The sequence below is a fragment of the Bactrocera tryoni genome, chromosome 5 (genome assembly GCF_016617805.1).
Source record: "Bactrocera tryoni isolate S06 chromosome 5, CSIRO_BtryS06_freeze2, whole genome shotgun sequence".
Taxonomy (NCBI): Eukaryota; Metazoa; Arthropoda; class Insecta; order Diptera; family Tephritidae; genus Bactrocera; species Bactrocera tryoni.
Window position 1 is genome coordinate 17,806,328 of NC_052503.1, and position 24,268 is coordinate 17,830,595.

Below are 24,268 nucleotides of genomic sequence, written 5' to 3' on the forward strand. Positions count from 1 at the left end.
AGATCATATTAGAGAAAGTTTAACGATTTCTATCTTATACCCTGAATAGGGTATATTAAGCTTGTCACGAAGTTTGTAACAACCAGAAGGAAGCGTCGGAGACCCTATAAAGTGTATATATAAATGATTAGTATGTTGAGCTGAGTCGATTTAGCCATGTCCGTCTGTCTGTCTGCCGTCCGTCTGTCTGTCCGTCTGTATATATACGAACTAGTCCCTCAGTTTTTAAGATTTCGTTTTAAAATTTTGAAAACGTCATTTTCTCTTCAAGAAGCTGCTCATTTTTCGGAACTGCCAATATCGGACCACTATAACATATAGCTGCCATACAAACTGAACGATCGGAATCAAGTTCTTGTATGGAAAACTGTTGCATTTGACAAGATATATTCACGAAATTTGATATGGATTATTTTCTAAGGCAACAATGTAAAAAATAAAAAAAATTGTTCAGATCGGATTACTATAGCATACAGCTTCCATATAAACTGAACAATTAGTTACTAAAAGAAATGCGCCTGTGAAGAGTATATTAGCTTCGGTGCAGCCGAAATTAACGTTTCTTCTTGTTTTTAAGTGACTTCATGACACCGCACCCTAATGTACAAGGAACAATGAAAAAACACTTTTCTTTAAGCTTTATTATAAAAAATACTACATTAAATTATTTTATTTGTTATTTTGGCTATTACATAATATTTAAAATATAATATACGAGTATAAAGTATATAAAAATATCAAAATATATAACAGCAATAACAAAAAATTTATTTTTTATTACCGAAATTAGTACAAAAACAATAAAAACATAAATCAGTGGGTGTTGAAAGTAGTTAAAATTAACGAAATACAACTGTGGTGGCATTAATAATACAGTTAGAGCACCGATAAAATAGTTTAAAGTTAAATTGGCTTCTTAGAATAGCAGAGATTAGTAAACAAATACATAAAAATATATTAAATAAATTAATTGTTATGCGCCATTGGGTGGGTAGTAATAGTAGTTGTTGTTGTAGTTGTAGAATTTGAGATTTTACAGTTGCCACAAAGCATAATTGACTTAAACACACAACGTGCAACATTTGCATACGGAAAACGCTGGTTTAAAAATAGTTTGTATATATGTAAATCACGCATAAAATTGTTTTAAAAAATTACTAAATATACTTTGTGCAATTATTTTCATTATATGCATTTAATTTGAGTTAAATGTTTGCGTTTATTAAAAATTCCGACGATTTTAGGCACTTTTGTGGTTTGGCAAAGGCGACCGCATGCAGCGCAGTTATGCAATAGACAAAGGCCTACGCTGCTTGCGGTAAATGGTAATTTCGTATTTATTAAATGAGTTGGCATTTTCGTTGTGCTTGGCTTAAATACAACACACATTTTTAGTTTTGCATTAGTTTTAAGCGAAAATGTGCTAGAAACGCGCTGCATAAGCTCATACAAAGGCAGCCATGATGATCATTTTCTCTGTTGCTTTAGCGTTTCATCTTATCCAAAATCGGTATGACCATATCGAATTTCGGTCGCTTGCCAGCGTCCTCATTCATGCAGATCGTGATCAGTTTCGACATGTGCGGCGACGTGCCCGGCGGTATTTTTACGCGCAGACCCTCCAAGGCGATCTTCATGCCGCACTCCATGGGCGACCATTCGGCAAACGGCACCTCACGCGTTGTCAGCTCCCATAGGATGATGGCGAAGCTCCACATGTCGCACGCCTCCCAATTGCGATCGCCCGGTTTGCGTTGCAGCGCCTCCGGTGACATCCAGGCCGGTTGGTAAATGCGTCCCTTCTCTTGGAAGGAGAATTTCGCATCGCCCATATTGATGCGCGCGGTCAAATCATCATCGATCTGTGGTAATAATTTATGTTACAACAAATTTTGTGTAATTAGTTATTGTCGAAAATTTATATATGAATTATACTTACCATGACGTGATGACTGTTCAAGTTGTACGTGGGTATGATGCGTTCTAGCGAGTGTAGATACGCCATACCACGTGCTATGTCCAAGGCGCAACGCACTGCTTGCGCCGTATCCACCACAATACCAGTGGCACGGTGTAGCAAATTAAAGAGTGAACCACGCGTCATAAACTACACAAATGTGTTTGGAGACAATTTTAATAAGATAAATTTATTATGTAATGTTTACGGCAAAAGGTGCATGTTTAAACGGGATGCGGGAGTGCATATGAGATTTTGATTTGAGGTTATATCCACTTCAGAATTTCAAAAAATCGCTTCTAAACCTAGATACGAGTAAGGTTTAACACGTAGTTTGTAAGAGCCGGAATAAAACGGCAGAGAACTTTTAAAGAACTTTTGATCAGCGAAGTATGTCTGCATAAATGCGAACAAGTCGCTCAGTTTTTGAGATATCAATCTGGAAATTTGCACATATCCTTTTCTGCTCAAGAAACAGCTTCATTAACGTAACCAGTGATATTGGACAACTATATGATATAGCTGCCATAAAAACTGATCCATCAGAAGCAAGCTCTTGTATGAACAACTTTTTAATTTGAGGAGATACCTTCATAAAATTTGCCACAGATTACTTTCCAAGACAATAACGCAATCTCAGAATATTTTTTTCAGATCGGGCCACTATAACATATAGCTGTCATACAAACTGATCCATCAAAAATAAGTCCTTATATGGAAAACTTTTTTATTTGACGAGATATCTACACGAAATTTTCCACTGCTAATTTTCTAAGACAACGGTACAATTTCTTAAGATATTGTTGAAATCAGAGAACTATAGCATATAGCTACCGTACAAAATGATCGATAAAAATCAAGTCCTTGTACGGAAAACTTTTTTATTTGACGAGACATGTTCACGAACTTTGACACAGTTTAATTTCGAAAACAAGGCTACAACCTACGAAGAAATTTTTTAGATCGGATTACTATAACGTACAGCTACTATACAAACTGATCGATGAAAATCCAGACATTGTATGGAAAACGTTCGTATATGGCGAGATATCTTCACGCGATTCGACATGGATTGTTATCTAACGCATAGATACAATCTCCGAAAAAAAATTTTAGATCGGATTACTATAGCATATAGCTGCCGTACAACTTAAACTATCAAAATCAATTTTTTGTTTGGAATCTTTCTATTTTTCAAGGTTACTGCAGCTTTGATAGAACAGAAATTAACGTTTTTTTTTCTTCTTCTTTTATTTATTAATTTAATAAAATACCTCCTCACAAAAAAAAATCACAATTCTGAATTGCAAGTGGTTATAACCCCTTAAATAAAGATGATAAAATCACAGCAAGAAATAAGCAAAATTATTGAAAATTGCGCCAGAGAGGAGATGCAGATGAATGAGGTAGGGATTAGATGATTTGGGTAAACTGTTAGATGGTTGTAAAAAATAAAAGGAAGGTATGCTACACAATAATACTCAGTATGTATGATGTATGATATAAAGATGAAAACCCAAGCATTTCAAAAATAAAATAAAAACAATCTCAAAACTCCTGTACTCACCTGACTAATTGTAATAAGATTTGGTGGCTGATTGCATGCGCCAATTATTGGCAAGATATTCGGATGTGAGAAAATGCGCAGCTTTGGAAACTCCTCGTTGAAATCACGCGATATACGCGCCGTACAGTGACGCACCGCTAAAATCTGTAAATCAAACCAAACAATAGCTGTCAAAACAAACTGCAATATAATACACCTACGCACCTTGGCTATAACATCGTTCTTCTGCCAACGGCCACGCCATGTCTCACCCGACGGCGTACTGGCGATTTTTGTATGCAAATCTAATTCACCCAAATTAATACCTTTAAAGCGCGAGAGTGTGGCATCGCGTGAACGTGTTTTGGTACCCAACCAACTTTGTTCTTTAAAGCTGATTTTCTTGATGTCATGACCATTTCGTTCGGCTAAATCATGCAGACGCTTTGACAAACCAGCTTTGGCCTTATCTAAGGGTGTATCGTTATCTTTGTTGGCAATTGAAACGAGCGCACCAGCATTGACTAGATCGTCACAGATCATATCGTAACCCCAAAAGCAGGCATAATGCAACGGCGTGTTGCCGTGTTCATTTACCGCGTTGACATCAGAGCGCTCACGAATTAACTATAATGGAGAAAGAATAATTCAGAAATGTATAAGTTGAATACAAACATAAGTATATTGACTCACTAATTGCACAATATCACGATGTCCATGTGCAGCCGCAAGATGTAGAGGAATATCATCGCCCATATTAGTGGCATTAACGCGAGCGCCACGCTGTATTAGGGTTTCCACCAATTTCGTATGGCCCTCTTTGGCACACCAATGTAGGGGGCTGAAGCCATGATCATCACTAGGAAAAATAATATTTATGTAGATTTCATTTAAGATTATCAGCATTACATAGATACAAAAATAATATAAAAAACATCATTCACAATTGCATCCATTCCGCCAATCAAGTTCTAAAACGATCTGCACAAATCATCGTAATAATGGATCGCTCTATGTCATACATCCATATCCATAGTAGCCATTGACTAAATGTGTTTGGTTTTTGTTTTTATTTTTCGGAATGGTACATTCACACATATTTTGAATCATATGCACAAGTGGCATACATATACAAATATGTTTTCATTTTCGAACGAGATTTGCCTCTGGAGTTTTTGTTGTTGTTCTTATTTATGTAGTGGGGCCATTTGGTATGCAAATGTTTACACAATTTTTCAAAGCAATCAAGTATTCATCATGACGTCACTCTGCAGTTTATACACTCACTTCTATAGAATGTTGCCAAAACGCGTTGGAGCATAAAGTCATAATGGTGGCAATTATACAATTTAATTGTTTTCTTACCCTAAATTCATATCATTGCCTGTATCTTCGAGCCAAAGGCGTACTTGTATCGAGTTTCCCTCACGGCACCAATGAAATATATCTTCCATATTTGTACTCTTTTCAACGCAAATTAACTAATTTTAGTATGTGCACGTAATTCAGTGGCACATTAACAAATATTTTCCACAGAAATCGCACTAAATAACACTTTTGTAACAAATTTCTAAATTAATTCAACAGATTGGCTTCCAAAAGAACTTGAAGAATTTATTTAGAAATTAAATGTCAAATTCCAATTGGAGCTGTGATGTCATAAATGGTTTGGGTACTTGCTAACGAAAAGTGTTGTACAACTGTTTCTTAAAGAAAGAATATTAAAAAAGAAATTGAAAATAAAAAAACCACAATTAAATTCAAAAATATGTTACAATTGATAAACGTATACAAATTAAAAAACTGAATTATATAAAAAGTAGTAGATATGTGTAAATAGTTATTGCAATAATTTTAGCAAAATAATTTGCTGAGCTATGTTTAATGAGCATTCTGTTTTATGCACTGAAAAGATAATTGTGAGAGATCCGGCAGTATTGGAAGGGCATTTGTTTAAGAACGTGGTAAAAAGGTGTAGTTTATATTTTTAATAGCTTTAGTAGTGTTTTTGAAATAACAAACAAATATGAGGCTCAGCACTTATAACTTCTTAACATCTAAAGCCATAAAAGGTGTAAAAGTTGGCTTTCCACTTAAATTAACTGTAAGTAAAACTAACATGTGTTTATGCTACTCCGGGCCCGTAACACTCGATCTTTCTTTACAATGAAGTATGCAACTATTTGAAACCATTTTACCTTTAGTAATATAAAAATAATGTACTTACAGATAGCTAAACAGGACGTTGTTGAAGCAGAGTTCAATCCGACATTTATAGAGCGTTTACTGCCTAGACTTGACTGGTCAGGTATTCGCTTGGCCGCTGAAGTGGTGTGTTTTTGTTTTTGTCAAACAAATCATTTCATCCTATTAAAATACATATTTTCTTGCAGGCTGGGCTCAATGATGACATTCCTGCCGAACTACCCGCAAATGTCGCTGAAAATGAAGAGTTATTAAAAAAACTGCACCATTTGTTGTTGGAGATTGATGTCCTTGAAGGGCAGCTGGAATGCCCTGAAACGGGTCGTGTTTTTCCAATAACCGACGGCATACCGAATATGCTGCTGAATGAGGATGAGGTTTAAGACGTGCTCCTATTTTTTATCTTGTACATATTTAGTTATTTTTAATACTTATTGCTAAATCAAAACATCTATGGTTTGTTAATAATTTTCATAGTGACAAAATGAGGTAAATTTAATTGACACAAATAGACTTAATTCTAAAACCAAAAAATATTACTGGTTTACACTTGATGTTTTTGACATGGAAGCAGCCTTAAGTGAATGTGATGAAGTAGGTAGAATGATGATTGAAACTCTCGCTACTCATGTAGTAGCGAGTAAAATAATCTTCGGTTTCAACGTTACCGAAATTGACCCAAATTAAAAATAAGTAAAATGCCATTCCCACGACAGTTGGGTCTACGTAACCGAAATGGAACTTTTATCCTGCCAAGGACTGTCAACACGTAAGAATTCTGCCGCTACATCAACAACAATAAAATAAGTAAAACTTCAAAGCAGTTTAGCTCTTTATTAAAAATACAGCTTTATTCGAAAAAATATACGTATTCTGAATTATGTTCTGTGTAAGTACACACTATCGGTTCCAAGAGCTACAAGCTTTGATAAACTTACGACACAACACTGATTACATGTATAACGCACAATTTTTTTTAATAAACATACGTACATTTGTGCACATGTGTTACTAATATAAATTATTTGTATTTTTTCTTGGAATATTTAATACATACATACATGTTCAATATATTCTTACGAAATTATTATTGTAGAGATTTTCGAAAGTGAGACTATATTGGAAAACTTATTAGACAGTGTAATTACTAAGTAAATGGACGAATATGTGCAAACGCACCTTCTACTACCCAAAAAAGTTCAAAATATTAATTGAAGTAAGAATACACAAAGCGTTTAACTACATTTGGCACGTAATCACACTCAAAAACAGTAGATATAAAAATGTAATATCAGAATTGTGCATATGTTTGTATAAATATAATTTTTGCACAAATTTTATTAATTACATTTAATGTTTGCCGTTTTCGTATTGCCAGCTGCAGCAAGTTGAGCATAAATGCTACCTTTAGCCAAACCCTTTTGGACACCCTTGCAAAGTTCCGGATTGCGTCCAATGGCTGTATAGCTGCGCTCATTTAATTTACCCGCGTCTGGACCCTGTGCCAATTGTTTTTGATTGTTCCCTTGCGGCATATCGGGATTGGCGCCATTCCAGGTTACATAGTCGGCGCTAAATAATTAAAGGGGAAATATTTTTGGAACAAAGAAAACAACCACAAAATTTAACTTACAGCAGCAAACTCTCATCTGCGCCTTTAGCCAATTCTGCGCTGTGTCCACTTGTCGTTATACGCCCTATAATGGATTTAAAATCTTGGCGCTTTTTATAAGTACTTGCGCCATCAGTGGAATCTTGTTGTGCGGCGCTGTTTTTGATGGTGTTGGGAATAAGAAATGTGATGTGAGTTTAAAATTTATATAAAAATTTGAGAAAAAATAATGGAACACAAACACACATACAGAGAAATACGTTTAAATGCTAAACAAGTAGATGAGTGGAGTCTGAAGGATTGAAAAAAGCATGCCAACAAATTAAATGTGCATAATTATATGTATATTTATATACAAAAAAGTAAAAACGAGTTCTCTTTAATTTTTAGTAATCGAAACGAAGCGAAATATTAAAGACCGAAATAACCAAAAACTTGGTTTTTGTATAGAAATTTTATAATCCACTTATGGAACTAAAAAGGTTTGGCATTTTAGGAAAATTTGCAAATACTCGATTTTTGAACACTATATACATATGTAGGTAAGTATAAATAAAAAAATAATTGAAGTTTTACTTTTATTTTCTAAAATTTTCGAACTTCGAGTTTTGATGCATAATTAAAATTAAATTTATTATAAAAAATAGAAAATCCTAATAATTCAATTGAACTACTGAGAAACAACACTTTACCAAGTCCACGATGCAAAGAAAAGCAAAAATCTATTTTTACAAACAATCAAAAATAATTAAATAGTATCCTAAAGAGCAAGAAAAATATTTAACAAAAAAGTAGAAAAAGTAAAAGTTCCAACAAGCATTTCACAGTTAAAGTTCAGCGTACTTTAGCGGTTCGGTCTTTTCGCGCAAGCGTGTCAATTTCAATTTGTCCAAAATAGAAGCCGAAGTGTTGGCAGCTTTATTGGAATTTGTGCCATGCAGATATCCCTGGATGCCAGAGGCATATGTATTGCAACGCGCCAGTATGCTTTTTGTAGTCAGTTTCTCATACTCATTGGCGACTAGATTAGAAGTTGATGCAGCGGAAGATGGCAATTCGGATGATATGTGAAGTTCTTTTAAAGCTTTGGGCGGTGATATAGAGGTTGATGATGACGTAGCTGATGGATTAATGATTGTGGATGAGTTGGGTAAGGAGTCAACGACATCACCAGCTGCTATTACAACTGCCGGCGCCTTCGTTTCCTTTTCGTGGCGTTCAATGCAAGTGGGTGAATTTGAAAGTATAATTTGTGTAGTAGCTGTAGTGGGCGTGGTTAGGTTTATGGAGGGAAATGCTACCTTTTTGCTACCAATATTTCTTGTGGCGTTTATTTTTGTGGAGGATTTTAAAGCGCTGCATGCTGCTGAAGATTGTGGCAGCGATGATGATAAAAATGCTGTTGATGATGATGTTGGTGATGGGAATGATGTTGATGTTAAGGATGTGGGCGCATATGTGTTATGTTTCGTTGAAGCATTTTGAAAGCTTTTGCGGTCATCGTTGTAGCTATTTAACGGTGTTTTGACAACAACACTGATGATACTGCTTAGTTCGTTTAAAGTGTTGCGGGAGGGAAAAACGATTTTTGGGGTTATTAGCACAAATTAAATGCATATTGTTTGAAAAAAAAGAAATAAGAAAGCGAAAAATCGTAGTAGGTCAAGTAGAATGACACATTCTTTACGGTGAAGTTTTTTTGGAAAGTGAAAAAATGCGGCGAAAAAATTGTTCAATTGCATTTTTTTACTTTCCAAAATTAAAAACATTTAATGATGTAACTTTCATATACAAAAATATCGTTATTCATATTTGTATTATAATTAAGGAAAATAATACAATACATTTGTAAGTAAACATGAGCGAATAGTTATGCAATTTTGAGAAATAGATAGCCTCATAGCATTATAATAGAAAGTAGACCAGCAAATAAGTATGACTTTGGCATCTATAATAAATTTGAACATTTTCGAATCTATTATAATAATATTGATAGATAATTTTCAAAGCATTTACAGTTAATTATAAAAATCCAATTGTAGAAATGCAACAAAACATACACCAGGAGGTTATTGGTGAAACATGAGAGGTCACAAGGATTAACACTTTTTCGCACTCCGAAATTGGTCCATTACAAAAATGAAGTCAGAAACAAAAATCACCAAACACTTTGCAATTACAACTAAACTCACCTATCATCAGCGACGGCGCCAACACCTTGGCCATGCATACCATCCGCTGCACCCAAAATCACTTCGGCATCATGTCCACTCGTCGATTGCATTGCTGCATCGGTCACAGCAGCGGCAGTAACGGCATTTTTCTTAGCATGCAACTCATCCTCTTCTTGCACGATATAGAGAATTTGTGTGGCACGATCCTCAGCATAGTTGACCGACTCCAGCGCCATGAGTATAATCCGTTCAGCTAACTGTGGAAATTTCTCCTTCATATGCGCTTGTACTGCAATGCAAATATCAATTATTTTAGCAATTTATTTAACAAAAATATTTTTTAAAATTGTTACTTGTTGTTTTTTCCTCCGCTGTGTAAATCTTTGGTTGCAAGGGTATAATTGTCTCCTCGGCAGCTCTTTTGGCAGCTGCGGCTGCGTGCGCAGCTTCGTGATCGGAACGATGTGATATTTTTGGTGGTATAAAGTCCCGCTTCGTATAGCCCATCGAGATGAGTTTCTCAGAAGCGGTTTGTACATTGTTGTCCGAGCTGGCAAGTATGTCAAGTAGTACCATTTCGTCTGCTTTGGGGAAAATGGTTTTCAAATATCTGTGGGATTGCATAAATATTATTGTTGTTGGTATGTTTTGAGTAAGCGTTAAAGTTAGGTTGCAAAACATATAGAAATTAGTTGCGATAGCGAGGCTAAAATATGAATTAAATATTTTATGATTTAAAAATTGAATAATATAATTAAAACAATTATAAAATAATATTAATAAATTAAATATTAAAGAAAAAATAGAGTTTTTACTTTTTAATGTACAAAATTTAATAAAATAAAATATTTTGAGAAAAATAATCAATCATTTTATTATAAAAAAATTAAAAATTTGTTTTTAATTTTTTTGTATACACAGTGCAATAAAAAATGTTTTATTTTTTTCCGTACCAAATTTTGTAAAAAAAATTAATTATTTTAGTAAAACTAAAAATTTGTTTTTAGTTTTTTTCCAAACGCGATTAAATTAAAAAAATGACAAAACATTAGGATTTATTTTTAGTTTTTTATGTAAAAATCTTTTTGTTAATAAAATTAAATTAAAATAATTAAATATTTTAAATTAATTTAATTTTTCTATTATTAGTGATAATTTTAAAACAAATTATTTGAAAATATAAATTTTTTCTAAGGTATTTAATTAGTAAACGATTTTTTAAATTTCAAGTTTAGTTTTTGGAATAAAATAGTGCCAACGTAAATACTTCAAAATATATTGCCTACATTTAGGGGCATTAACTTCTGTCAATTTAAAATTGTTATTAATCGTATTAATATTTTGGAAAACTTGTTTTTTAATATTAATTAATTTACTTTTTTCATAAATTAAGGAAAATATGAATGTTACTCATACGCACTGTACTACCAAATAGCAAATTGGCAATAAAAAAATAAATAAAAAGTTATAATAAATAAAATATGGAAAAAATACTTCAATTTCATATAGCAAAGCTTTAGATATGTATAGTGGAGTGAAAAGAAAAGCTGCTGAATAACAAAGCACGAAAAAACCTTAAGAAAAGCAAAGAAAATGTAAAATTAATTGTTGTACATAACATAAATGCATTGAGTTTTAAAATTACACGAACAACAAATCAAGTATTTTGCACAGCCCTCAAATTAAACAAAAAAACTACACAAACAGAATATTACAACAAAAGCAAAAAATAACAATAAATTGCATTTCTTAGTACTCCACCGGACCTCAATTTCATCTTCGGCGACGAGTGCGGCTTCGGTGAACTGCGCCATTGTTCGAAGCGCGGCGAACCCTGATGAAACGGCATGGCCGCGGCAGCAGCTGCAGCCATATAGCCACCGCCGCCGCCACCGCTCCCAACGCCACCATGCACGCTTGTGACACTACCGAAACGGCCGCCCGGCAGAGGACTGGCTGTGCGTGAGCTGCTGCCGACTGCAACACTGCCATTGAGGCCGCGTGCCGTTATGCCCTTGTCCAGGCGGCGCGCTGGTGGTGTCAAATGAAACACGGTGTTGCTATGGTAGAGATGACGTTGGGCCGGCGGCGTGACATAGGGACCTGGCATGGTGACCGGATGCTTCTCCACCTGTAAGGCGCTAATGACGACGGCCTCACGATTGTAATACCTGGACGCGTACGAGTTAATGTTGTACATTTGTATTCGTGTATTGTGTGCGTGTGAATGTAAGTACAAAAGTGATACAACAACAACACATTTGGAGGTTAGTAACAGTTGTTAGTGGATTATCATGTACACACATATATATGTATATATAATGTGCGTGTGTGTGTAGTGTTAATAAGTATTGTATGCGGTGACCAAAGAGAGCACATTTTGATTTTTTCAAGCGACGAGGTAAGCGTGTAAAAGCGAAAGATTCGTGTGATTAGTACAGTGAAAAAATTTAGAAATTTGTTTCTTTCAAGAAAAGTGCGGGTGATGTGAGTATAAAAGCGCACTCACTTTTTAAGCAGCAAACGTATGTGATCCTCGCTGGCGGTGGGAAACATATTTTGTATCTTATTGACCACCGCATCCGTATCGATGGGATTTGTGAAGGAAGTCTCCTGTATGGTCGAACGTCGTGACATATTACCCAAGCGTGGCGTCTGCGTCAGTGAGCCGCGTTGCATACGCAACGGCGATAATTCCTACAATTTAGAGAGCATAAACATTTTCAATAAAATATTAAAAAAAAAATGTTAAAAAAGCTTTGTTAAAAACTCACCAAATTCCCGCGAGAGGACAGCAGCGGACTGGATGACATGTTATGCAAACTTGTGTTGGTGCCAGGACCGGCCTGAAAGGCACGTACTGCCTGCAAATTGTTGCTTGGATACACGTGATAGGGTGAGCCGTTTATGGGCTGCACAAACAAATGCATGAAACAGGGTGTATAAGAGAGAAGAAAATTAGATGAAGGTGTTATATAAAAAAATAAAAAAAAAAAACAAAAACAACAATAAAATAACAACAATATCTGTGAAATTTTGAAGATATCTTCCCAAAAGAAAATGTTTGCCTTAGAAGGACTTGATCTTTGTCGGTCAATTTGTATGACATATGTATATAAGCTATGTATATTGGTCAGATCAAAACAATCTGTTTAGAAATTAAACCGTTACATCTAAGCCAGAGTTTTTGAATAGATATTATCAAACAAAAAGGTTTTCCATGCAAAAACTTAATTTTTCTCGGTTAGTTTGTATGGCAGCTATATGCTATATTGGTCCGATCTGACCAATATGTTCGGAGCTTAGAGCCTTGTCTTGAGCAATAATCTGTGTCAAATTTCGTTAAGATAGCTCATCACATGAAAAAGTTTTCGATACAAAGACTTAATTTTGATCGATCAGTTTATATGAAGGCTATATGCTATCGTAGTCCGATCAGAATAATATTTTCGGAGATCGTAGCCTTGCTTTGGAAAACCATTTATGTCAAATTTCGTTAAGATAGCTCCTCACATAAAAAAGATTTCCATAGAGCACTTGATTTTGATCGATCAGTTTGCTATATGCTATAGTAATCCGATCAAAACAATATTTTCGGAGCTCGTAGCCTTGCTTTAGAAAACCGTCTATGTCAAAATTCGTGAAGATAACTCGTCATACAAAAAAGTTTTCCATACAAAGACTTGATTTTAATCGATTAGTTTGTATGACAGCTATATGCTATAGTGGTCCGATATCGTTGATACTGTCAAATCACCAACTTCTTGGCACGAAAAGAATATGTGTAAAATTTCGTAACTATATCTCAAAAACTGAACGAACTTACCTGCATCGCTATGGATTCGGTGGAGCAGCGTTCGTTCTGCAGCTGCTTATAGCGTCCGCGCGGGTCCTCCAACTGCATTGCCTTTGTGAAATAGTTGATGTAGTAACTGTAAAATGCAAAAGAGAGAAAGCAGCAATAAATGTGTGTACCACTAAGTAAATATATATATGTAAATATGTATGCACTTGCAAATAACTACAACTTAAATTACGCGCAATTATGTAAATCACAGCAAGCCTATTAGGCGTCCTTCCTCATTTGGCCATGGAAATGTCCTCGAACTGCCGTGTAGTTGTTGCTTGCCTTTTGCCTTTTTCGATTCTGCACACATCGAAAGTTGAAGGCTTTCAATAAGCCGCATTCATGGCGTTTTCCAAGTATAGGCGTGTGTATGTGTGTGTGTATGTGTGAGTAATAACGGAGCGATTCACGGTAAAGAACAAGGACATTGCATTGCCTTGGAAAAGTATTTTGCGGTAGTGTTTGTGTGTGTGTATGCAACTTTGCGGTTTGCAAATGTGTGCGTGTGCAGACTCTAAAATGTGCAACGACTGGGTTGCCAAGGGTTGAAGTCGAGAATTTGTTGCTCATGAAGTGATGTTAATTCTAAAGCAATGTGAAAGGACTTGTGTGGTACTAAAGATATTTTTGCTTTCTCTGGAATTTTGCTTTGGAAATTTATCGCAAAAATTTCTTTCTTTGTTATATGATCAGCTGCGATTTAAGGGCTTACATGAGTTTACGGGTTTTACAAAAATCGATTTTTTTATTATCTTATTAAATTGTAAAACACCTCTAGAATATTGTTCTAAATTTTCAAGTTGATCCGGGTAATAGTTTCGGAGATACAGCCTTGAGAACTTCTGCGCTCGAGGCTAGCTAGGCCAAGTGCGCCGTTTTTGAATGTGTTTTTCTCGAAAATGTGTTCTTGAAGTCGGTTGTTTTCTCGAGAACTACTAAACCGATCTTCCTGAAATTTTATACGGGTCTTTGATATACAATATTTTTTTTCGATTACAACTGTTTTAAAAAAATTTGTCTAAATTTTTATTTTTTTGTAAAAATGTTGGCCAAAAATCCAATATCATTTTTTTTTTTCTTCGTCCAAGTTCTAAGGAAAGTTTTAACTAAAACACCTATTTTTTCACTTTAGATGATTCTGTAAGGAGTTATTCTGCCAACGCAGGCGCATCGTTTTTAGAGCGGCCACCGGAAATGGCGTCGCAATGGCCGAGTTTAAATTATTTTTTTTTTCAAAAATTTCAGAATTTCTTTGTTAATAGTGTAAGTTTGTAACAGTGAAAAATTCTGTTAAAATGTTTAATTTTTTATAAGAGAAAAAATTGTTGAAAAAAGGCTGTTTTTTACCCGAGGAAAACCATGTAATCCCTTAAATAAATAAATCTAATGCGAATTTCCAGAATTGAATCTACTTCCATAATCGGAGTTGCATTTTGAACAAATGTGTATTTCCTTGTTACCAGAAACGATCTCCAGAAGAGCCTTCGAAAAAAGATTTTTGACGGTGAAGTTGATTTTTCTGCCTAAAGTTTTCTCAAATCCAAAAATCAAAAAAAACATCATTACAATAGATCAATAAAAGTGTTTTGACTAAATGGTGTCTTCTAAAAAAAGTTGTCAATTTTGTGAAAAATTTTAGACGTCAAAATGTTTTAAGAAATCATGTTTTTCGATAATTACCTAACAAATATATTTACGAGGTCGTGTGCTATCGGATAAATTAGGTTTGCTTGACAAATATATCAAGGGTTGTGTTCCTTCATCAATTTTTTGAAATTCATAAGTCGACCCGAATAATGGAATATGGAAAGCTCTTAAGCGAACTTTTTGTCAGTTTTGGAATTTTGCTAAATATTTCTTACCCCCTTAGATGGAAGAACTTTGAAGTAATCTTATACGACCTGCAGCTAATCAAATCACTTGGCAATCTTTGCAGCTTTACAACAAAAACAATAATTTACATCGCGTCTTTGGTACTGATTTACGTGACTCTGTTTACATGCACAAGCCCTCTCACACACATATATATATATATATATATATGGATACATATTCGAAAATATATGTACCATACACAGTTAGCCGTGTACATATGTACTTCAGCAAACGAAAAGTCAAAGTCCTTGAGTTAAACAGCATTTCACCGGCTGCCATTTCTGTTCTTCGCCAAAAGTTAAGGACCTTTCTGGCACAATTTTCTTGCGTTATCTGCGCACACAACAACCTTTAATTGCATTCATTTATTTGTATTATATTTTAAATTGTGACACGTGATAAACACAGCACTTATCTAATGTGAAGTGTAGGCTTTCAGCGGCAAAAAAAAAAACACATGGTGAGGGTTGCGAACGGTACAATGACAGCAGAAGACACTTGAAAATCTTCCTTGTTTTACGTTTTGAAGTTAAAACGTGTAAGCTGAAGTATGACTGGATATATGGTACATATGTGTATATGTATATTTGTATGTACATTTGTGTGTACAGTTTTAATTTTAGATTGCTAAATTCCTGCACTTTTATAAGCTGCAGCTTATCTTTTCAGGTTAAAATTTGCTGAGTCGTCAATAATCAGGTTTTCTTCTTAAATTTGAGATGTTTTTATAATTTATTTATAAAAATTTACGAAACTGACAAAACTTATTTTAGAATTTTGTAAAAATTTAAAAGAGAAAGTTATAATGTGAGCTTATACTATATATAGTACATACTATACATGTCAATGAGTGAAGTTTTTAGTAAAATTTCCCAAGAGCTCTTGACTCGACTTTTGTTACAGGCAGATCTACGTGAATGGAATGGGGAGTTTGGTATGAATATCCGACCAAGAACTAACAGCATTTTTGAAATTTTTTTAGAAAATTTGTTTGCCTCAACAACAACAAAAACATAACTATATGCACTTTCGCCTAGGAAACTTATTTTCATAGCGTTAGTTTTAGGCATTTTGTGAAAATCTCAGAAATAGTTGGCTGGGTTCATAGATTGAGAAATAATTGCCAGTAATACCCTGAAGGAAACGTCGGAGTCTATATATAAATGATCAGAGTGACAAGCTGAGCCAATTAAGCCATGTCCATTGGTTTGTCTATACTCTCCGAATAAATTGCGTTAATTGAGTGTTAATGTGAATATTTTTATATTTTATTTTTCCCTTTTTAAATTTTCAAATGCTTATATATTTTTTTATTTTCAAGCATATTTGTTTAATTATTATTTATGTTATTTAAAAAAATTCAAAACAGCGTATCATCAAAAAAAAATCGAAAATCTCTGTCAGATATAATAACCAATATATAACCATTTTATAACCAAAACTCAAATTTTGTTTCAATATGAGTGGTTTCTACTATAAGATTTTTCCTTCGCCTGTTAACTTATGAAAAGCGATGTTACGTTTTTTTGCGTTTTAGGTGACGAGATATCCATATACATATTAGTATTAATTAATGTATTATATTACATTCCATCTATAAAAATTCTATAAAGCCTTACTTAAATAACCGAATATCTCGAGAAGTATTAATGATAGCGATTTTGAACTTGGACCTTTTTTATAGCAAATAAAATTTCCTACAAATTTGTCATTCAAATTTTTTCTATAGCTCTTGTCATTTACGAGATAAATACAAAAAAATGCGAATTTCATGGAAAAATCAAGTTTAAAGCCCCGTACTACCTCGCTGGTGTGAGTTATGACTTTGTTGCACTGGACCCTTTTGTAGAGTGAACAATTCTGAGAAATTTGCATCTAAAGTTAAAGCGATGCCAAAAAAAATACCACTGATCTGTAGGAATTTAAAGACAGAAACTCACGATTGTAGTGCATTTCTATGGAAAATTTTTACAGGCCTTGGTCCAGTTCTTAATGTTAATATTAAGGGCTAAACTTTTTAGGGAATTTTTTTTAAGGGTATTTCCATGGAAATTTCGTGACGGGACTGAAAAAAAGATAATAGTTCAAAAAAAAAACACCCTACTATACATATACATATATGTACATATATACATATGTATATATGTAAGTATATATATTTTTTTTAAATTATTTTTTATATCTTTTAATTATCTCTATCATAGTTATATTTTTTTGAAACATTTTTTTGTTAAAAAATTAAATTTAAGTTGTAAAATTTTAGTTGTGTAAAATATTGCATTTAAACACAAATATCTAAGAAATACTTTTTTCGGTTAATTATTTCCTATTTTTATTGTTTTTCTTACATAGATTTTATATTTTCTGCACATTAATCTAAGCATGATTAATTATTTTCTAAAATAGTTTGAAAAAGTTTTTTCTTTTTATGCAATTAAATTTACTAATGCTTTTGTATTATTTTTTTTATTTATTTATTTTATTATGTTTATTTTATTTATTTTTTCGGATCATTTAAAAATATTTAAAATTGAGCTGAGATGTTTGGGCCACATACAAATCTTTAAACAGGCTGTTGTTGTAGTTGTTTTTGTTTTTATTCACGTAACACCAAATATAAAAATGTGTACAAATATTAAATCCACATATATCCAGGATATAGATTTAAGCAAACCAAGCAGACAATATTTACTTGAGTGGGAACAAAATACACACACACGCATGAACATATATACATGTATGAATATTTAAACACATTTCTCATTTCTACGAGATTAAAGCAAATGACAGTCGTAGCATCACCAACATTTCTACCGACAAATATGCGTACTTGAATGCCGCAACCACATGCCCACAAGCTTAATTAGTGCGCGTGACTTTTTTGCATTTTTCTACATTACAGCTTTTATTTGCAAATTCAAAGGATTTGCATATCCTTGATATACAAACATATTTTATTTGCATAACTGGGGATTATGCATTCTAAATAGCTGCACAGGCGGCGTAAAATATTCCACATGAATATACAAATATTATACATATGTATTTATTTTTGTATATATGTATGTTTGTAGATATGTTCTTCCATTAGAATATATTGTCGAGCACATATTTAATATGTATTCATGTATATATGCTATAATATTCGCGTATAAAGCTAAGTAGGCGCATAAGTATCACTTAAAGTCGCTGTCGACCCATTTTTTAGGGCTACAAAGTGCTTTAATTACACCTTAGTCTATTTACTTGGTGCTGGATTATGAAAAATTATAATAATAAATAGGTAAATATTATAACCTATTTATAATTGTAATTGTTTTATTTCTTGTAATAATTTCTTATATTTTTTTCTTTAATTTGTTATTTGACTTTCTTATTTATTAATTTTTTTATTTTCCTTTTACTTTTTGAACTTTCTTTATTTTTTATTATTATTTTCTTTACTTTTTATTATTACTTTTTAATTATTTTCTATTTTTTTACTGAATTTTTACCTAATTTCAGTTTTTTAATTATTATTTTTTACATATTGCTTATTCTTTTTTCATTCACTTTTACTTCTGCAAGCCTCAGCTCATCTCTTCGCCCTAAAAGTATGCTATGCAACATTTTAACTCGAAAACATGCTCCCCCTCTCCTTGATATTTTTATGGCCGCCATTTTGTAAAACTCTACACACTTCCTTAAAGTATGCGGCGGAATTCCTGGCTTGTCTGCCGACCAGCAAAAGCTGTCTGCAGTGCGTTTCCTTTGCCTTTCACACGCCCATTTTCAAATAGTTGCCACTTATAACTATAATAGTTAACAAAAAGGCGTAAAAATAGCAACAACACATACCAATTTCCTGTTGCTTGGTCGTATTTGCAATCCCAGCCGGGCGGCAATTTCTGATATTGTCCTTTAGCATCCGTCATTTTCAACAAAATTTTAAATTATTTCAACTCTTTCAGCTTTATTTCATACACTAACAGCACTTTTGCACTTGTCTGACTGGCTTCGCAGTTTATTTACACTTTATTTCCTTGCGAATTGATGTCCTTGTCGTTAGCGCGAGTCCCAAGTCGCCCGTTTCTGTAGCCTGTGTATACCAAATGGAGCTGACGGTGGTGTGGTGCGCCTTCTGGGGGTTGTAAAGTCACAACAACACACATGCAATCAAATGTATACATATGTATGTATTTGACACTCAGCTCACGTGAAGCTGTATTCGCTTTGCGTTCGACACTTTTCCACTACTTTCCACTTCGAGTTGCGGTCACGTACTGACTGCTGTACGATTTCGGTGCGCTTTTGATGCTTTTGGGGTAAACGCAGTGTCCGGCATCTGTTATGTACGCACAGCTCATATTTCGTTTGATTGCTTGGAGCTGGCGTTCTTCGAAATTCGAACTCGCACATTTTCGAATAGCTCGGCGTGTGGGTTGCTTAAACGTTGGTTGAGTCGTTGGTGGGCTGTTGGTGGTGGTGCAGCGGCATTGTGAAAGCGAATGCGCGTATAAAAACAAACGACGAATAATTTTCAATACAATTCCGTGTGTACGTACGAAAATGTGATTTTCTTTTGTTTTGTTTTGATCCGCTCTCCGCAGTTACTGCGAGGTGACTGGCACCGGTTGCTTGAAAGTTCAGCGCGTAAAAATGGAATTTCGCGCGTACAAAAAAACAAGAAAAATGCAAAAAAAAAAATATTTGTTTGTGGTACTCCAAGTGTGGCAAGTATTTGATGTTGGACGGGAAATAATAAAAAATAATTTAATTTAGTCGTTGCTTCACTTCGGAGGATTCAAATTAATGTGTCTATGAAGGTACATTGCCGAAGTGAGATGATTGAGCTTTTTGTTTGTTATTTGCAGTAGAAAAAGTTACCTATATGTATGTATGTATGTATGTACATATGTCCAAGCATTCAAGTAATGATTGCCAGACGTGATGAGCTTAAATTACGCTAACGCTGAGACAATGTTTATCAGCAAACATATGTACATACACTTGAACTGTGGAATATTTATTTATGCGAATATAGTATGTACATACATATATTTGCATTTTTTTCATACGAATATAGATATATGTACATACATATACATATGTATATTAGGGTGGGTACAAAAAAAATTTTTTTTCGTTTGGTACCCTGAAAAAATAGTTGATAGACACCTCAAACAAAGGCTCTCCAAGTATGAGCTCTTAATTGTAACGAAAGGATCCTCCACCTAACGGATTTCATCCTCCACCTAACGGATTTCATTTTTTTTTCTTATTATCAGTTAAGAAAATGCACATCTCGCTTCCAGTTTAGGTTAGTCAGATAAGCTAATGAGCCACTCAAAGACTACTTTTGGTACTTTGCGATGCCACATGGAGTTCAGTTACGAAGTCCACGAGGAGTAGTCATCGTTTAGGATGCCTGCGCTTGACGCGAATTCCAATAGACTCTGTGATTTAACTCTTGGTACCTCTTCCAGTGTCTCATAGCCCGGAACTCCCAAATGCTTAAAGGGAAACCTTGTCAATTGCCAAGAGCGCAAGAGATACTCCATTCTTTCTCTAGTGCCTTGCTATTTCCGCAGTTTTCTCGATCTGTTGGGCCCATTCTGCAGGCGAGTGCCGCCACCAGTGAGTATTCCAATCAGGTAGATTTTCCTTACCATGCTTCTGTCCAGATCGTCGTGTAGACAATTTATGAATTTTGCAATGTGGATCACGTTTTCGAATATCAACTGTATACCACTCTTGGTAATTTCGTCCACTATCTCATAGTCCTCGATGCCTTTACGGACTGTCTCCCAGTAGAAGTGAAGTCGCTTGCTTCTGGCGACACTTTCCACTGCAACCTCGCTTTCCAAGACACTTCTGACCGATATGCGATACGTGGTTGCCGCCTTGATTACTGCTTGGCTGTAGACCGTAGATTGTTGACTCTGAAGTTGCCAGCTGGTGTATTTGGTGCTAGCTCCTCGGCTTTCGCAATATCAAAGATCTCTGCTTCGAATATACTGCAGGGATCCGACAACTTAAAACATTGGCTTATGCCTTACTCTGTACAATATATCCCCACATCAACCCCATCCATCCATTTTCAAGCCATTCGTATAACTGTTTAGTGTGTTTCGTGCATCTAACATGATTTTATGCCAAACATCTTTTCGTATGTTCACTGTGAACCTTCTTTCCCAGTTGAAGAGTAAATCGAAAATCTCAAATCACAACAAAAATCATATTCTATAACCGTTCAAAAATTAAAAATATATGCCATATTATTCATATTAAGAGCTCAATATTTATGAAAATTGCTTTTATTCGACATTTCGGACGATATTTTCACGGTATCTAAGGAAAAAAAAATTTAAAAAACAATCAGCAGTTTTTTTTGCACACCCTAATACACATATTTTGCTGTATTTTTCTAAGCACGATATTCATATTAAACCTAATTGTTTCCACTGTATGCCATTTAGCATTTATTTAACAACACAAGCACATAGCTTCATGCAAAAACAACAAGACAGTCATCTCTCCCCATCGGTTCGGTTATGGCATTTATTCAATTAGGTATTTTAGAATTATTTTATTTGTAAGTAATCGCTTAATGGTCATGTGAGTTCGCCCACAATGATCTGGACACTTGAGATGACGTCATGCGAGGCGAAGTCAGCGGGAAATTTTCGGTTTCGGCTAAGCATGCATTTCTTTACAGCGTTTATTTATCGCTTACTTACATACATATGTATGTATTTCTCTGAAACGCTGTGTGCAGTTCTGCGTTTAGCTATAACTCACTAAGTTAATATTTAAATGTTTTTATTTACGATAATAGCGCTAAGTTAAATTATTCTCACTTTCTTGAGTGATTAAGGTCCCCTCACAATGTATGCATTTCTGTTTTATTGCTTAAGTGTCAAATATTTAACACTAAAAAAAGCAACAATCTTCATTATTACTTGCACCGCAGCTGTAATACCCTTCACAGCTGCATTTCTTATAAAGTAAAAAGGTATTTATTTTTCGTTTTTTATGATAGATATATGTACTTGTATGTATGCTACAGTGGTCCGATCTAAACAAAATACGTAGAGATTGTAGTGCTGAATGCCTTGAACAGTAGCCCATGCCGAAAATCGTGAAGATACATATTTCGTCCAACAAAAAAGTTTTCCATAAAAAGGCATGTTTTTGATCGATCACTTTAGATTACAGCAATATACTAATCCCTCTTCTTCTTTATTGAGCGTTTTCATCAATTCTCTCAAAACTCATAACGTCGACTCATCAGATGTTGTCATCGTCCATGCCTCTGCATTATAATGACTTATAGAGTTTGGTCTTTGTTCGTCGAGAGAGGACTGTACTTCTCAATTGCCTACTCAGTTCGAAGTAGCACCTATTGGTATGAGTTATTCTGCGTTGGATTTCGAGGGTGACATTGTTGTTAGTGTAATACTGCTTTCATGATAGACGAAATTATCCCCGACTTCGAAGTTATGACTGTAAAACACACCAAATGTTGTCAACTGTAACAGAGGAGCCAAGTTGCGAGTGCGACGACTGTTTCTTTGATGACAGGAGATATTTCGTCTTGCCCTCGTTCACTACCAGACCCATTTGCAGTCTGGAGAAATCAGAACTAACCCCTGCGGTTGTTAAGACCAATGAACACTATTATAGGTGATTGCACCTGCTCTATTCAGATCTGCAGCTCGAATTACTTTTTTCAGGAGTAGATTGAAGAAGTCGCACAATAGAGAGTCGCTTCGTCTGAAATCTCGTTTGGTATCGAACGGCTCGGAGAGGTAATTTTTTTTCAAATTAATCACCTATAGAAAGCAATATTCAACAGCTTGAACATGTTTCTGATACCAAAATGAATCTTATTAATAAACGACAGCGATTAGAGAACGATCTCCAGCAGTTAGGAATCTCTGTTTGTCATTAAGATAGATACCAAAAACCAAATTATACTACTATAGACGTTCAAATCTACTGAAATACCATGTGATCAAATATGACCCGGACTAGAAATTTTGTAGAAGTGTTTTGGGAAGTATATTTTATCACATGTATTTGAGTCTTACAAAGCAAAGTCGAGATTTATAAGAAGTCTATTAGACGTTGGAATACTTGTATTGGCTTATGAACCTATTTTACGGCGATAATAAAGATTCGCGTTAAAATACGTGAAAATGTTTTTTATTTTTTGTCAATCCGGGTCAAATTTGATCAGATGGTATTCACGCCTTAGAGACTAGTTATTAGAATTAGCATTAGTTTCACATATTAAAATGTTTGAAAATTTTATATTTTCTTAAATTACATATCTATATAAAAGCGTATACGTTTATAGTAATGTCAAAGTCACTAGAAGCCTCGTTATAGGGTCGCAAAGTCACTAATAATTAAAATAATCTTGTTTGCAATCGAAGTACAACTACCCATACTTGTATTTACCTATGTATTAAACTCTAGGCCATAAACACATAAAAGCATAAACTTGTTGACATTGTTTGTTCGCATTTTTCTCAAAGAAAAACATGAAAGCTTCATTCCTTACATACATACATACATACATACAAACTCCAGTAACTACTTATCAGTTCGAATTAGTATTCTAACTTACCGACAGTTTCCAAAGTTATCTACAATTTTAGGAACACCTTCTATTATTTACAATCAGCAAATGCGAAAAGAAACTTTCAGATCCAAAAACAAATATTTGCATTACTTTTGTTATCAACCAAATTGCCAACACTTTTATGTATTAAACTGAAAGTCGCGACTAAATACTTGTATAGCATGTGCCTAAACTGTGTTGTTTGTTGATGAAAAATATTTATTGTGTACATACATATGTATATATGTATGTATGTATAGTAAGCAATAGGGTGGGTCGAAAAAATCAATTATTTTTTCCAGTTTATAGTCTGAAAAATTGGTTAATGGACGCCTCAAAAAATCTTTTTTCAAGTTCGAGCTCTTAGGAAAAATTTTTTGTGAGCTATAAAACTCATGAATACGCCTTAAAATAATAAATATATTTTTTTTTAAATTTTAATTA

General features: G+C 34.2%; 3 protein-coding genes across 9 annotated transcripts; 1 reads left to right on the plus strand and 2 right to left on the minus strand.

Moving 5' to 3' along the window:
* Positions 1-759: 759 nt before the first annotated feature.
* Positions 760-5,126, minus strand: LOC120778061 (integrin-linked protein kinase). The gene is made up of 6 exons (XM_040109742.1): positions 4,869-5,126; positions 4,197-4,362; positions 3,729-4,130; positions 3,525-3,668; positions 1,940-2,107; positions 760-1,862 (listed from the first exon to the last, which is right to left on the minus strand). Exons 1-6 carry the CDS (start codon positions 4,955-4,957, stop codon positions 1,485-1,487), a joined length of 1,347 nt encoding a protein of 448 aa, XP_039965676.1. The 5' UTR covers positions 4,958-5,126; the 3' UTR covers positions 760-1,484.
* Positions 5,127-5,453: 327 nt separating this feature from the next.
* On the plus strand, positions 5,454-6,426 carry LOC120777577 (multifunctional methyltransferase subunit TRM112-like protein). The gene is made up of 3 exons (XM_040108987.1): positions 5,454-5,607; positions 5,733-5,834; positions 5,897-6,426. The coding sequence occupies exons 1-3, from the start codon at positions 5,530-5,532 to the stop codon at positions 6,089-6,091; spliced, it is 375 nt and encodes a 124-aa protein (XP_039964921.1). The 5' UTR covers positions 5,454-5,529; the 3' UTR covers positions 6,092-6,426.
* A 106-nt stretch (positions 6,427-6,532) lies between these two features.
* LOC120777559 lies at positions 6,533-24,205 on the minus strand. Of its 7 annotated transcripts, none has more exons than XM_040108951.1 (10): positions 23,831-24,205; positions 13,321-13,426; positions 12,269-12,406; positions 12,004-12,191; positions 11,261-11,665; positions 9,848-10,104; positions 9,513-9,783; positions 8,164-8,865; positions 7,342-7,476; positions 6,533-7,280 (listed from the first exon to the last, which is right to left on the minus strand). In XM_040108951.1, the coding sequence occupies exons 2-10, from the start codon at positions 13,396-13,398 to the stop codon at positions 7,049-7,051; spliced, it is 2,406 nt and encodes an 801-aa protein (XP_039964885.1). In that variant the 5' UTR covers positions 13,399-13,426; positions 23,831-24,205; the 3' UTR covers positions 6,533-7,048. The 7 variants fall into 7 exon arrangements, with proteins under 7 accessions (XP_039964885.1, XP_039964883.1, XP_039964884.1 ...); XM_040108949.1 differs by lacking the exon at positions 23,831-24,205 and adding an exon at positions 19,054-19,508; XM_040108950.1 differs by lacking the exon at positions 23,831-24,205 and adding an exon at positions 13,532-13,686.
* Positions 24,206-24,268: the final 63 nt, after the last annotated feature.